The sequence below is a fragment of the Aphanomyces astaci genome (assembly GCF_000520075.1).
Source record: "Aphanomyces astaci strain APO3 unplaced genomic scaffold supercont1.2, whole genome shotgun sequence".
NCBI classification, from domain to species: Eukaryota; Oomycota; class Saprolegniomycetes; order Saprolegniales; family Verrucalvaceae; genus Aphanomyces; species Aphanomyces astaci.
The window spans coordinates 880,387-893,968 of record NW_009798265.1 but is presented as its reverse complement, the minus strand read 5'-3'; the positions used below and the strand labels follow the sequence as shown (position 1 = coordinate 893,968).

The 13,582-nt window shown below is 52.6% G+C and overlaps 6 protein-coding genes across 10 annotated transcripts; 4 read left to right on the top strand and 2 right to left on the bottom strand.

Moving 5' to 3' along the window:
- Positions 1-801: 801 nt before the first annotated feature.
- On the top strand, positions 802-1,985 carry H257_01180 (hypothetical protein). The gene has a single exon (XM_009824258.1). It carries the CDS (start codon positions 838-840, stop codon positions 1,678-1,680), a length of 843 nt encoding a protein of 280 aa, XP_009822560.1. The 5' UTR covers positions 802-837; the 3' UTR covers positions 1,681-1,985.
- Positions 802-2,910, bottom strand: H257_01179 (hypothetical protein). Its single transcript, XM_009824257.1, has 4 exons — positions 2,605-2,910; positions 2,209-2,559; positions 1,997-2,159; positions 802-1,909 (listed from the first exon to the last, which is right to left on the bottom strand). Exons 1-4 carry the CDS (start codon positions 2,884-2,886, stop codon positions 1,731-1,733), a joined length of 975 nt encoding a protein of 324 aa, XP_009822559.1. The 5' UTR covers positions 2,887-2,910; the 3' UTR covers positions 802-1,730.
- Positions 2,911-2,994: 84 nt separating this feature from the next.
- On the top strand, positions 2,995-3,558 carry H257_01178 (hypothetical protein). The gene has a single exon (XM_009824256.1). The coding sequence runs from the start codon at positions 3,147-3,149 to the stop codon at positions 3,495-3,497; it is 351 nt and encodes a 116-aa protein (XP_009822558.1). The 5' UTR covers positions 2,995-3,146; the 3' UTR covers positions 3,498-3,558.
- Positions 3,559-4,143: 585 nt separating this feature from the next.
- Positions 4,144-6,979, top strand: H257_01177. Of its 2 annotated transcripts, XM_009824254.1 has the most exons (5): positions 4,144-4,387; positions 4,487-5,190; positions 5,236-5,494; positions 5,549-6,093; positions 6,150-6,979. In XM_009824254.1, exons 1-5 carry the CDS (start codon positions 4,230-4,232, stop codon positions 6,713-6,715), a joined length of 2,232 nt encoding a protein of 743 aa, XP_009822556.1. In that variant the 5' UTR covers positions 4,144-4,229; the 3' UTR covers positions 6,716-6,979. The 2 variants fall into 2 exon arrangements, with proteins under 2 accessions (XP_009822556.1, XP_009822557.1); XM_009824255.1 differs by having other exon boundaries at positions 5,549-6,979.
- A 226-nt stretch (positions 6,980-7,205) lies between these two features.
- Positions 7,206-9,780, top strand: H257_01176 (hypothetical protein; the record flags this gene model as incomplete). Its single annotated transcript, XM_009824253.1, has 11 exons — positions 7,206-7,322; positions 7,374-7,484; positions 7,539-7,598; positions 7,650-7,902; positions 7,953-8,189; positions 8,247-8,410; positions 8,466-8,528; positions 8,580-8,690; positions 8,745-8,894; positions 8,966-9,064; positions 9,139-9,780. The coding sequence occupies 11 exons, from the start codon at positions 7,206-7,208 to the stop codon at positions 9,778-9,780; spliced, it is 2,007 nt and encodes a 668-aa protein (XP_009822555.1).
- H257_01175 (hypothetical protein) lies at positions 8,901-12,873 on the bottom strand. 4 transcript variants are annotated; one of them, XM_009824249.1, is made up of 9 exons: positions 12,635-12,873; positions 12,107-12,587; positions 10,979-12,057; positions 10,768-10,924; positions 10,561-10,720; positions 10,464-10,513; positions 10,301-10,402; positions 10,196-10,244; positions 8,901-10,143 (listed from the first exon to the last, which is right to left on the bottom strand). In XM_009824249.1, the coding sequence occupies exons 1-9, from the start codon at positions 12,785-12,787 to the stop codon at positions 9,813-9,815; spliced, it is 2,562 nt and encodes an 853-aa protein (XP_009822551.1). In that variant the 5' UTR covers positions 12,788-12,873; the 3' UTR covers positions 8,901-9,812. The 4 variants fall into 4 exon arrangements, with proteins under 4 accessions (XP_009822551.1, XP_009822552.1, XP_009822553.1 ...); XM_009824250.1 differs by having other exon boundaries at positions 10,301-10,513; XM_009824251.1 differs by having other exon boundaries at positions 8,901-10,244.
- Positions 12,874-13,582: the final 709 nt, after the last annotated feature.

The window sequence follows — 13,582 nt, the reverse complement described above, 5'->3', positions numbered from 1 at the left end:
GAGTTACAGGTTGTGCCCAATGAAAATGGCAATAAAAAGTCAATTCAATATAGAAATGGTCGTTAAACGACACATGCAGCATCGTTGCTGTGAAGTGTACCAACGCCCATGTTGCCCATGGCCTCCGCGCGTTCATCGAGGGTGCGTACCTTGAGGTAAATCGAAAAGTGAGCTCTGCGCGCGACAGATTCAAGTTTTGGAGGGAGTTCAAGTATGGACGGAACGTTGAAGTATAGGGGCAATACTTTAATTGACATTATTATTACCAGAGCCCTTGCTGTGCGTTCCTTGGCGATTTGAATAATGAGCATTCAATACGTTGGAGAAAAGCAGCGCGCGCATTATGAATTTAACTATACTTTATTCAAGTATAAATTTCGAATTCTTGCCTTCGCGCGTTTTCCTCCGAACTTCAACCACTTCCACCAAAACTGATTTGCATTCACTGTCAATGAAATATATATACTGTACTGTACTACGATGTAATTATTTGAGTTATTCCATTTTCATCGCACAATTCATCGGGCAGATGGCCAATTACTTGGGCACACGGCTACAGTGTAATTATATCTGGCACACCGCCAAATATGCCAGGCACACGAGTAGTGATTGTTCAAAATATACCAAAAATAGTTCGGTGTGTTCATATTAATAGTATACTGTATACTACTGGTACTACTATTAATAATACTAGTAGTATTAATACTATAATACTAGTACGTATTAATAGAACTGTACTATTAACCCACGATACTATAGTACATACTAGAATATGCATTTGACCAATCATAATCGAGAGGTGCGTGCCACACATCAAATCCAAGCGACAGAAGCAGCATGGGGGAACGCAAGGTCTTGAACAAGTACTTCCCGCCGGACTTCGACCCGAGACTCATCCCTCGGCGGAAGATCCCAAAGAACAAGCAGATTGAGGTGCGCATGATGTTACCGTTTTCGATCCAGTGCAATGCGTGTGGCGAGTTCATGTACCAAGGGAAGAAGTTTAACTCGCGCAAGGAAGACGTGATGGACGAAGACTACTTTGGCGTCAAGATCTTTCGGTTTTACATTCGATGTTCCATGTGCTCCAACGAGATCACGTTCAAGACTGATCCGAAGAACGGGGACTATGCCACCGAACACGGATGCAAACGGAACTTTGAGCAGTGGCGCGAGCGCGAAGCTGACGAGGCAGCCATTCTCAAGGAACGGGAGGAAGAGGAGAAAGGAGACTCGATGAAGGCATTGGAGAATCGAACGTTGGACTCGAAGCGGGAAATGGACATCATCGACGCCCTCGACGAGATCAAAGCGATCAACCAGCGCCATGCCAAGGTCGACACGGATGCGATTTTGACCAAATTCAAACAAGTGGACGAGCCGGCGCCGTCCGAACACATATTGGACGAAGCTGCCATTCAGGCACAAATGGAAGCCTTCCGCAAGCGAAAGCTAGCGCCCACCGAGTCGATCAACGTCGCCAACAAGGTGGCGAAATCCAGTGGTGCCGGGTTGACCTCCGATCACACAAACAACGACGTGGTGGTGGCACCCAAACCATCGATCAAAATCAAAGCCAAAACGCCAAAGACTAACAAGATAGCAGCGTCGAAACCAGTGAAAGCGCCCGTGGTGGCGCTAGTGGGAGCCTACAGCGACAGCAGCGGCGATTCGTCGTAAGAATAAACACTCGGGATTCCATTTGCGTGCTTGTTACGACGTAAGCTTCCTTAGCCTTGGTACGGCGTGATCATGTTTTTCGCAAATGACTTGAGCGCCGGCACGCCGCGCACTTCTTCATTGAGCAGCGGCATTTCCAACACGTGAAAGTCTTCGTACAAGTCATAGATTTGGTCCAAGTACTTTTGCTGCATCTTTTGCCGCGCCGAGCAATTGTTGCATGTCGACCCTACCACGTGACCGTTAGATCTGTGGATTTGATATATATATATCGAATATATATATATATTCCGCAATGGAAAAGGAATTATATTACCTTCTTCTGGATACAACACTTGGTTCACAACCACGTTGTGAACGTCAATGTCGTACTTGGTCAACTCCTGGACCAACCGCTCGGTTTCGTACAGCGACAAAAACTCGGGGATGCACACGCAGACAAACGTGGTGCGGTCCGCGTCCTTGAATTGCGCATTCACCTAGCGGGCAAGCTAAAGAGTCATGGAAAGGGGGTTGGTGGTTGGTTACCTTTTGGATCACTTCGCGGGTCTGCTCCAACTTGCCCACGAGCGCTTCCTCCGAAGGGAGCGCGCCGCCGAGCATGGCCGACACTTGGCCAAACATCCCCGAGAATTGGTTCTTCAGCGCCATGATCTTGCCAAAGGCCTTGTCCAATGCCGTGGGAAAGCTCAGCAAACGCAGTGTGTGCCCCGTCGGCGCCGTGTCAAACACAATCACGTCGTAGTCCATGGTTTGGATTTGCTTCATCAATTCTGCGAAACTCATGGCTTCGTCAATGCCGGGAATCGAATTCGTCAAGTCTTTCATGAACGATTGCATGCCAGATTCATCCGACACCCCATCGGCACTTTCTTCCATCTATGAGGTCGGTCAGGATAACATGGATGGGGTGGGCCACGGTACCTCAATGGTGGGGTCGATTTCCATGACGAACAGGTTCGAGAATCCGTTCACAAGGGTCGGTTCGCGCGTGAAGCGCTGGCTGAACGCATCGCTCAAGTTGTGCGCAGGATCCGTGGACACGATCAGCACCTTCTCCCGATGCGAAGCAAGCGTCACGCCCAAACAGCATGAAGTCGTCGTCTTCCCTACACCTCCCTTTCCACCGACAAAGATCCATCGGAGCGACTTTTGGTCGATCAGGTTTTGCAAGGTTCCTTCAGGAATTCCATCGTCAGCACTCATCTTTCGATTGATGTTGCACAGTCCAATATGGGCGGCCAAAAAACCGAGTAAAAAGCGTCACCATCCGGATAATATTTCATTTATCCGAATGATGTCAAGAAATGTTAATGAGTGATCGAACAAATACTATTAATATTGCAGGTAAGCACAAATGTAATTGCAGGTTAATGCCGCTGCTGTTAGTGAATCCCTAAGGCTTCTTGGTGCGAGGATTTCGGGCGCGACGAGGCTTTCGGGTGCGAGGCGTCTTGGTCTTTCTGATGGCCTTCGACTTTGCTGCTTTTTTAGCTTTGGTCGGCTTAGGCTTTTTGGTCCTTTTCGCCTTCTTAGGCTTCTTCGCCTTCTGTGCCTTTTTCACCTTCTTCCGTGTTTTCGTCTTTTTCGTGGTCGTAGGAGGCGCAGTAGTCTCTTGCATGACAGAGGATTCAGTCAACCCACGGCCAGCTACGATGAGCGCTGCGACGTTGAGTTTTGCGAGGGTTGTATCCAGTGGGTCGAGCGTTGTCTGCTCTTCCGTCCCCTCCCGAAGAGCGCGGCCGCCGGTGAAGGCACATAAGGCGGCCACCATGATGGCGACGAGGGTGAACTTCATCCTTGCTCCCAAATCGTGAAATCGAAAGTGGCGTTGGTACTCACAATTGATTGCGCGATGGTCGTTCAATTGTGATGAACGTGAATATTATTTCAATTATACTCGTCGTCGTTCAATTGTGATGAACGTGAATATTATTTCACATTATACTCGTCGGAGTATACTATAAAATGCAGTCAACTCATTGGTCAATTCAATTGAAATGGTCAACTCATTGGTCAATTCAATTGAAACACATCGACACAACAACCGCTGGCACCATTCGTGGCCAACGTTACTGTAACTACTATTAATACATATAACTAGAATAGCAAACCTGCAACGTTTACTGCACTACGGTCGTTATCACGAGGTATCGCCGTTGCTCAAGGTCGACCGGTTTTAACGTGATGGGTCGCAAATCTACAATGAGCTGCAACCTCATCGGCAAGTGTACAGCAAATCAGATGCCCCACCCTGGCCAATGGTTTGATCACCAATGGTTTGATCAGTAGCCTATTCTCGACTTACTACTGTGCCCTTATAAGGTTACATGTGTGGTGAACTGGCCAGTATGATTTGCTAGAGGTTTTTGGGAGTGGGTTCATAATTGGGAATCTAAGTACAAGCATTTTCACAGTTATTATATTCCAAAGGGTTTCTGCGGAAACAAAACTCAGTGGAACTTTTCGCCCAATTTGCGCTACCCCAACGTTGGCAACAGCGAAGACATCTCGTGGGGAAGGAACTATCGCAGGCGAGTCAGACAAGTATGGATGCCGGTCGGAAGAAGTTTGTAGTGAAGCCCTTCCGCAACAACATTGGCATGGACGTGAACAAAGCCAAGGAGACATGGCAGTCCCTTCGAAGTGCGATCGGAGAAATCCACGGACACAATGCGTCCCTTCTGTCATTTGAAGAGCTCTACCGGTACGTTCAACGCATCTATGCATGATTCATGTGGATTTGGAACGTAATAGATACCCTTCACCGCCATCTTCATGGAATCTCATGCTAACGCGAACATAGGAATTCGTACAACATGGTGTTGCACAAACATGGGGACATGTTGTACTCGGGGGTGGTCGAGTGTATTACAGAGCACCTGGTTCAGATGGCCGATCGCGTGATCAAAGCGACGGACGACACGTTGATGACCCAGCTCTTCGCGGCGTGGACGGACCACACCATCACGATGACCATGATTCGGGACATCTTGATGTATATGGACCGCACGTACGTGTCCCAGAAGCGCAAGATGCTGATCTACGACATGGGGTTGGTTCTGTTTCTCGAGTCGATTGCGCGGCACCCCCAGGTGAAGGATCGATTGAAGTGGCACCTGCTGGCGAACATCGACCTCGAGCGCAACGGCGAACTGATTGACCGCGGTGTGATGAAGGACATCTTGGGCATGCTCGTAGACTTGGGTGTGCGGTCGAACAGCGTGTATGAAGAAGACTTTGAAAACGAGTTTTTGAGCACCACCGCAGCCTTCTACAACGCCGAGGCGCAGCGCTTGCTCGATCAAAACACATGCCCCGACTTCATGGAGAAGGCGGACCGTCGACTCACGGAGGAGCACCATCGTGTGATGCAGTACCTCAACTCGTCCACGGAGCTTAAGCTCAAGGCCATCGTCGAGAGGGAGCTGATTGCCAATCACGCCAAGGCGCTCGTTGACATGGAAGGCTCGGGGTGCGTCGCCATGTTTCGCGACGACAAAGTTGCAGGTACGTCTGGCTAACTGGTTTGAACCTCTGTTGACATGGGCTTAGATTTGCGACGCATGTACGTGCTATTCAAACGCGTGCCCGCGACGCTGGACGACATTGGGACCGCCGTGACCACGTACATCAAGACGACTGGATTGGACCTGGTTCAAGCGCAGCTCAACTTGCAGCAAACGCAGTCGAGTTCGACCGAGTCGGCGCTTCAGTTTGTGAACGCGCTGCTGACCCTCCAGGACAAATTCATGGGGTTTTTGACGTCGTGTTGGGCCGACGACAAGGCGTTTCACAAGTGCATTCAGCGCGGGTCCGTCTATTTTTTGTGTCCATGGTGATGGAGATTATATTGATGTGATGACAGGTTTGAAGCGTTTATGAACACGTCGCGGCTGTGTGCGTACACGTTGGCGCAGTACGTGGACGACTTGCTCAAGTCCAAGTCACGCTTTGAAGCTGATTTGGAGCGTCAAGCCGACAAAGTGGTCGGATTGTTCCGGTACTTGAGTGACAAGGACGTCTTTGAAGAGTTTTACAAGCGGTTTCTGGCCAAGCGACTGCTGCACGCGAAGGGGTCGACGGACGAGGGCGAGAAGATGGTGATCGCCAAGCTCAAGGCCGAGTGCGGGTACCAGTTCACGTCCAAGCTGGAAGGGATGTTCAAGGACATGGCGATGACCAAGGACCTCATGGACGGGTTCAAGAAGCTGAACCCGCTGCTCAGTGTGCAGGTGCTGACGATGGGGTACTGGCCCACGGAAACGTCGAGCGCCGCGAGTCACTTGCCGCCGGGCGTGCGGAGTTGGGTCCAACGCTTTGAAACGTTTTACTTTGGAAGGCACAACGGGCGCAAGCTGACGTGGCTGCACAATATGGGCTCGGCCGACATCAAAGCCACCTTTGGGCACGGTAGGACGAAGCCCATGGCAAGAGGACGTCACTGACACATGTTGGGGGACTGGTAGGGGACACGATGGTGCGCCACGAGCTGACCGTGTCGACGTTCCAAATGTGCATCTTGATGCTGTTCAACGAACGCCCGACTTGGGTGTTTCGAGAGATCCAGGAGAAAACAGGCATCGACCCCGTCGACTTACGGCGGCACTTGATTTCGCTGTGCACGCCCAAGTTTCGCATCGTGCTCAAGTCGTCCAAGGGCAAGACGATCGAAGACGACGACGTGTTTACGATCAACCACGAGTACAAGTCCAAGCTGCACAAGGTCCGCATCCCCCTCGTATCGGTGAAGGACAGTCCCGGGAGTGCCGAGTCCATGGCAGCCCCACCGACGGAGCTGCCGCCGACCGTGGAGGAGGACCGCAAGCATCTGGTGGAAGCGGCCATCGTGCGCATCATGAAGACCCGCAAGAGCATGCAGCACAACAACTTGATGACGGAGGTGACGCGCCAGCTCACGACGCGCTTTGTCCCGAGTCCACAAATGATCAAGCGCCGCATCGAAAGTTTGATCGAGCGCGAGTACTTGACACGAAACCAGTCGGACCGACGGCTCTATAACTACGTGGCGTAATGGAATGATGTGCGCCTGATTGACGCTGTTTTTGCTGCGACTGTGCCCTCATCAGTATGTTCGCATGGGTGGCACGATCATGCTCGCAAATACACGAAAGTATAAAACCCTCTCGACTACAAATATGCAGGCGAGGGGATTCACGGGCGTTCGTTGTTCAACGTTGGAATATCAACAGATGCGTGCTTATTAGAGCCATAGACTCAACTCTTCTACTTCAGTTTGGATGACTAAATTTATAGTTGCCGTGGTAGATAGAAAATAATCACATCATTAGTTGCTTTTGCTTTAGTTAGGCCGTTAATTGCGCAAGAGACATTCCTCCATACCATAGAAGTGACTTCAACAAAGTATGCCCATAGCACCAGCAGCGTCAATTTCGAAACTGGCTAAACTGTGAGGTTGAAGTGTAACTGTCATACACTTCAAAGTGAAACTGTCGTAAGTGCAACTTACTGTGAGGTGTTTCAAAGTGTAACTGTCGAAAGTGATGGCGCGATTGGCGCCATACCGCATGAAGATCCCCGACTTGGTCAAGGAGCGTGTGGCTCAAACCCTCGCGATGACCATGTACTTGGTTCAAACCACGGGTCCCACGAATTATGTGGTGCGTACGAGCCCATAGTTTGTTGACGATACCAAAGCGTCATATGGCTAGATCCAAGAGCCGAATTCGGACAAAAAGCACAGAGTACTCATTGGGTCTGTGCAGTCTTGCTCGTGCGGGGACAAGGAAATCTGCTGTCACTTGCTCTTTGTCATGCTCAAAGTACGTGGATTGCGCCGACCATGCGCATCGATGCAACATGAACCGACTTTGTAGATCTTGCGCGTTCCAGCATCAAATCCAGTGATTTGGCAACGATCTCTCATTGATTCAGAGGTAAAGCGTCTTTGTCTCCCTCCTTCTCGTTGGCTGACTCGAGTGGTGTAGACCAACATGGTGCTTACGGAAGGGTACAGTCAAGTTGACGGCGGTGGGGGACGCAAGCCGTTTCTACGGCGAAAGGTGCTCGAGGACGAAGCGTCCCCAGAAACCAATGGCGACGGACTTGGCAAGGAATGCGTTCGGCACACAGTAGTGAACGGGGAAGTGTGTGCCATCTGCCGTGAGGACATGATGGAAGCGCAGCACAACTTGACGTATTGCAAACGAGGGTGTGGCAACAACTTTCACATCGACTGCAGTATGTTGTGCTTTGGACTTGTCATGGCTGTTGGACTCATTTTGTCACAGTGAAGATCCTGGGCGAAAGTCGAAAGCAGGCCAAGGAAAACATCATTTGCCCGTTGTGTCGCCACGATTGGGGCGACTCGGCGCTCTCGGAGCTGAAAAAGGAAGCCGACGTGTCCAACCGAAACCCCCTCGTCCACTCTGGGGCAAGTTGCAAGCAATGCCAAACCAAACCCATTCGGTGCCAACGCTTTCGATGCCTCCAGTGCAAACACGTCGACCTGTGCGAACGATGTTTCAGTACGTCCTGTCCACGAGCCGCCAACACCTATGAAAAGTCGTACGTTTGTCGTGTAGAATCGAATGCGCATGCAAAGCACTCGTTTGTGGTGCGGAAGGCACACAAAGGCACGTGGTTTCCAGCCCTTCGAACGGTTCGGTCGTCGTTGTTGAGTCCACAAGCCATCAACGACCTCGAAGGCCGCGAACTTTCCAACGCAGACTACGACATGCTCATGGAGGTAGATGAGCCCCCCCTTCTACTGCTGCCATGTGTTTACGCGATGATTGATGTAGCTCGATGCAGCGGAAAAGTACCCCCTCCAAGACTACTTGATGGCCAATATGACGGGGCAGCATGTGCGATCAAGGAGGAGCGAGATGCAAGGAACTTACGATTTGGAATTGTAGATCACAGACACAAAGGCATGGGTCCCTGCCCAACCAAATGCGACATCGTGGTGCACCGTGTGTCAACAGAGTCTTCGGATCGCCGCTTCCATCCGCTCGCTTCCGTGCCAAGTCGGGTGAATCCGTTGCATAAATGCACAACTCACTGGACGGTGGTCCCTTTAGCACACGTTTCATGAAAGCTGCTTGCTGCAGCATGTGCTCAGCAATAAGTACACGTGTCCGAATGCCCCTGCGTGCGACCACGTACTGTTCCCAGGTCTCCACCACTTGAGCGATGGGAAAAAGGCACCAGCTCACCCTACGTCAGACGTGGTTCGTCCGGGGGCCAATCATTGCTCATGGAATACTCTTAGTGTTCTGACGATCTGTGGTTGTTTGTTCAGACCTCAACAACCGGGTCTGGGATGCTGCCAGCACTTTTTTCTGTGATGCCGTTGATGACCAAGCCTTGCGGAACACTCTTGACATTGGATGGACCAATGGTAGTAACGTTGGTGCTTTGATTATCGCGTTATGTTTGCGACCCCATTCATGGCGTTCACTCATTTCTTGATAGACGCATAAAGCTTCTGCACCATCCAAAGGCAAGATGGACAAAGGTTCTGGTCGACGTACGTTGCCCCGCGTAAACAACCAGCTAGAGCCCGATCTCGTGTTGTCAGGAGGTCTCCACCTGGGTCCGAATCAACAAAAGGAGGAGCGGGCGGTAGCTTCCAAGCCCCACCACCGACCCCTCAAGCCACCCACTATCCCCCGCCATCCTTGTCCACCCCCAGATTTGTCTTCCCTCGAAGCATCCTTTGTACTGGGAAACTCGTCAGCATACCCGCTGCGACTTAATCCGTTGCAGAAGGTTCCGCACACCGCCCCGTCGGCACGACTGGCCCAAGACGACATCACTCATCAACAGGACCGTACGCAATCAAGCGAGAGGAAGCGACAACACGTGCAGGCCGTGCACAGTCGAAGACAAAATCAAACGAATCAGTCGGCGAGTGGCCGGCTTGTGCTCCCTGAGCTCACGGTCGGAAGCAGTGGGGGCCCTGTCCTCAATCTTGCTGACGTCGACCGGCCAACGATAGACAAAGGGCTTCAAGTGAAGAAGGCGGAGAGGGAGTTGAAGCACCGACAAGTCAAAGAGCGACGGGACCAACAGCATTCGATGCATACTAGCTTCACTGGGTTGAATTTACTGTGACAGGGTTCAACAACGTCGTCTCGTATTGTTTACTATCGAGACGGGTCGTGGCTAGTCTTGTGGTTGCTGGGGGAAGGTGAAGCCGCTGTGACGGAGAGGCGCCGATGAGTGATGATCTTGTGCCGGACGAGCGACAGCACGAGTGCGACGGCCATGAGCAGCCCCGACAGAGTCGTGGGGGACAGCACGTCCACGAACACGGCTTCGAACACGTCTTGCGACAGCGACGTGATGCGGTGCTCAAACTGGCACGACGAAAACCGACCGCGGTCGTCGCCGCAGTGCTGCAGCAAGTTGCACAGCGTGCCTTGGATCATGTGACAGGACAACTGCATCGACAAGTGCGGCGTGTCGCACGTGATGCTACTCACGACAACAACGTCAGACCAAACAAACGGAGGGGTATAAGGGGGACCGTTGGATGAGTCCGGACTGGGTGTCGATCATCGTCACGGGGTCGTACTCTACCACCCCCGACACATAAGTTAGGTCACTTGGATTGTTGGGAATCGTATTATACCTGGAAGCACACACGTGGACTCGTGGTGGAGGCGACTGCGATCCACTTGCATGTCTTGGCCGGCAATGTCGTGCACAAGTTTGCTGTACGTTTGACCAGATCCTACGGTTTGAAACCATCGTTGACGACAGCGTCTGTGCATTCATTCGCCTTATTTCAATACCCGGGGGCGAAAACGACACTGACGGCTTCCCCAGAACCGACCCCACGACCCTGCAGATGTTGTTTTTGAGCGAGAAGATCTTTTCGAGCAGACGTACCTGGCGATGGCGCCACCGAGGGAGTGCCCCGTGAGGATCACGTTGCGGTCGTGGATGGACTTGACGTATTGGAGCAGTTCGTGGTAGTACCAGTACTCGTGGGTGAGTCCAAACATGGTGGCCATTTCGTGATACAGTTCAATCAACGTCGAAAACGTGACTAAGTGGCCATCCGATCAACAAACACATGGGGGGGGGGGTGATTACCGTCGGGCCACATGCGGATGGTGGGGAAAATGCTTGATAAAATCACAAAAATCACCGGCTCGGCGTACATTTTCGCGTCTTCGATGAAATCTCGAAACCGACCCACGTCCGTCCCACGTACGGAAATCACAGACACGTTCAGGTCCTTGGAGTACGCCTACAGTCATCGTACATTTCACCAAACACAACCAAGTACGAAATACACGCATACCTCAAAGAACTCGACTTTCGAGCCATGCGCAGTGTAATTCTCGGGCAACCGGATGTCAAACATTGGGAGAGCCGATGCACTTGGAAACACACTCGCGACAAAGTCCTTTAGCTGGTTGTTTTGCGGGTTGAAGTAGGCTGCTTGGGACAGAAGGGCGTAGTCGACGAGGCTCAGGTTGAACCAGCGGTTGCCGCAGCTGGCGTAGTGGGGCGGGCGGGGGGCGATCGGGGGGGGGGAGGCGGTGGCGAGTGTTAGCTGCAGCCGCACAACGCTGGCGTGTCGTACGTCCAGTCGCCCGTCGCTGTCGATTTGGACGGTGGCCATGGCCGGAAAGTGCTCCTTCTCTCGCTGAAGGAATGTGAGCGCGCCAAACCCGATCATGAAGAGCAGAAACAGCGTAAAGATACCCGACGCCGCCAAGACGAAGCGCAGGGCCACGCGCTGCGTCGGGTGCGACTTCATGCCTTTCTGGGTATCGGCAGACGAGAACAGCGACCGCGACGGCTGCAGCAACCGAAGGAACGCGCCGAATAGGAACAAACTGATGATCCAGTACGTGTGTCCCTTGCCGATGGCGGCGTGGCGGTGGATGCCATAGGCGAGAACGAGGGAGAGCGGGGCGGCCACGACCACCTTACGGAACGAGCTCAGGTAGAACCCTCGCAGCACAAGGAGAGAGAACACGTAGAAGAGCGGGAGGAGGAGGTTGATGATGGTGAGCTCCAGCTGGGCGTGGACAAAGCCCATCTGGGGGTGGACGCACGCGCGCATGAACACGATGGCCTGGCCGGTGAGAAAGGTCACCTTGAGGCGCCTGAAGAAGCCGGACAGCGACCGGTCGTCCGTCCTGGACGCGTACGAGAGCGGGAAGCTGTGGCACACCAGGGTGAGGAACCACACCATCCAGAGGCACAGCAGCACGAGGCCGAGGGTCTCCCAGCGTAGCTGCGACAGGTCGCTTAGGGAAGTCGTCTTGACTTGGCCGTGGCGCAGCAGCCACTCAAATGTCCATAGGATCGTACAGCCGTTCAGGGCCGCCAACGACATCCCGAGCACGACCAGGTGGCGGGTACCCGTTTCTAGCACACAGAATTCTCAACATGGTGACAATGAAAGCACGAGACGTACTGGCGATGATTGAGCTCCACGGTGGCAAGATTTCCATGACGACTTGGAGGAATTGGGCCGACGCAATGACGGTGGTGAGGCGCAGAGACCGCTGGAACACGGGATACGACGGAGTGAGGTACCGGATGTAGCTGGACTTGCACAAAGTATTTGTCACTTCGGCGGTGTCCATATTTGTGCAGAACGATGGCACGAGAATGAGGCTCACGAGCAGGAGCAGGATGGGAATCGAAGACAGCAACACGACGACCTGCGGGGACGACTCGCGTAGCATGATGCGACGGATGTATGGGAAGTTCGTCAGAGACTGCCACGTAAGGATCCATGTCGTTCGGCCGATGCCCAAGATGATGCCAATCACGGCGTAGTGCACAAACAGCACGCACGACGCTTGCAAGAACGGCATCGTGACGATGTCAATCACGTTTTCCCCAACCATGGTGCCAAGGTTGAAGAGAAACCCCCACAGAATCGCCAACGCCTAGACATACATAGCGCATCAGATGATGTTGGCTAATGCACGTCAACCTGAAGCATGATGTACACGAAGAAGTACTTGACAGCTTGGTCCGAAAACGGCACATGATCAAAGATGATTGTGGGCACGTCCACGGTGACAATCCGAAGAAGCGCCTCCATCTTTGTCATGTGCACAAGGTTTAGTTGCCGCACGTATTCCATCGCACAAGGCTGCAAGAGGTATCGACGAGTGCGTGTGGTGTTGCAAGGAAGTGGGCGGGAGTCGGGAGAGTCGACCGGCGATGACGATTTTTTGAATTGGGTTGAAGAACCGTCGAGTGTGCATACCCAAATTCATTGGCTTGTTCCTTTTCGTTTTGACCAATCAATTAGTTTTCAGCCTTTTTACAGAGTTATTTACCAACCACAGGTGTCAAGATCAATATAAGACGTATATTCTCTGATTGGCCACTAAATCGATCAACAAATCTGTTATTATCACTTCATGGGTTGACTAACGTTAGCTGTTCTTATTATCAATATAATTACGCGGCAAAGTTAGAACTAGTACACGCACCACGAAGGCGGGGTGTAGGTGCAGGGGTTGTTGTGCAAGGTACAAAAGCCAACTTGTCTACGATGTCTTCGACAGTGGCAATCGCAGACGACGACAAACCTGCGTCCGCCGCAGCATCCGAAGGAGAGGCACCGGCATCCACGGACGCAGCGACATCCGCCACTTGTTCAGGCGAGGCACCCGCATCGGCGGCCGCTGCAGCAGCCACGTCGGCAGCAGGCGCGTGGTTGTCCGCAGAGTCTTCCACTTGGGCTTCCACTGCAGCAGCGTCAGCATGCGACAAACCCGCATCCGCAGCAGCGTCCGAGGGCGACTCGCCAGCGTCCACGGCAGTCACAATGTCCGCCACTTGTTCGGCAGACGCACCCGCGTCGATGGCAGCAGCGGCAGCCACGTCGGCCGGGGCCGCCACGTTGTCCGACGACGAAGAGACTTGGTCC

Excerpts from the sequence above, each read along its gene's own strand:
- H257_01180 (XM_009824258.1), top strand. The coding sequence starts at position 838 with ATGGGGGAACGCAAGGTCTTGAACAAGTACTTCCCGCCGGACTTCGAC.
- H257_01179 (XM_009824257.1), bottom strand. The coding sequence starts at position 2,886 with ATGAGTGCTGACGATGGAATTCCTGAAGGAACCTTGCAAAACCTGATC. Across the intron at positions 2,560-2,604 it reads AAATCGACCCCACCATTGAG|ATGGAAGAAAGTGCCGATGG; the intron begins GTACCGTGGCCC and ends CCGACCTCATAG. Across the intron at positions 2,160-2,208 it reads CCCGCGAAGTGATCCAAAAG|GTGAATGCGCAATTCAAGGA; the intron begins GTAACCAACCAC and ends CTTGCCCGCTAG.
- H257_01178 (XM_009824256.1), top strand. The coding sequence starts at position 3,147 with ATGGCCTTCGACTTTGCTGCTTTTTTAGCTTTGGTCGGCTTAGGCTTT.
- H257_01177 (XM_009824254.1), top strand. The coding sequence starts at position 4,230 with ATGGATGCCGGTCGGAAGAAGTTTGTAGTGAAGCCCTTCCGCAACAAC. Across the intron at positions 4,388-4,486 it reads TCATTTGAAGAGCTCTACCG|GAATTCGTACAACATGGTGT; the intron begins GTACGTTCAACG and ends ACGCGAACATAG. Across the intron at positions 5,495-5,548 it reads CACAAGTGCATTCAGCGCGG|GTTTGAAGCGTTTATGAACA; the intron begins GTCCGTCTATTT and ends ATGTGATGACAG.
- H257_01175 (XM_009824249.1), bottom strand. The coding sequence starts at position 12,787 with ATGGAATACGTGCGGCAACTAAACCTTGTGCACATGACAAAGATGGAG. Across the intron at positions 10,925-10,978 it reads CGAAAGTCGAGTTCTTTGAG|GCGTACTCCAAGGACCTGAA; the intron begins GTATGCGTGTAT and ends CGATGACTGTAG. Across the intron at positions 10,245-10,300 it reads GTCCACGTGTGTGCTTCCAG|AGTACGACCCCGTGACGATG; the intron begins GTATAATACGAT and ends CGGGGGTGGTAG.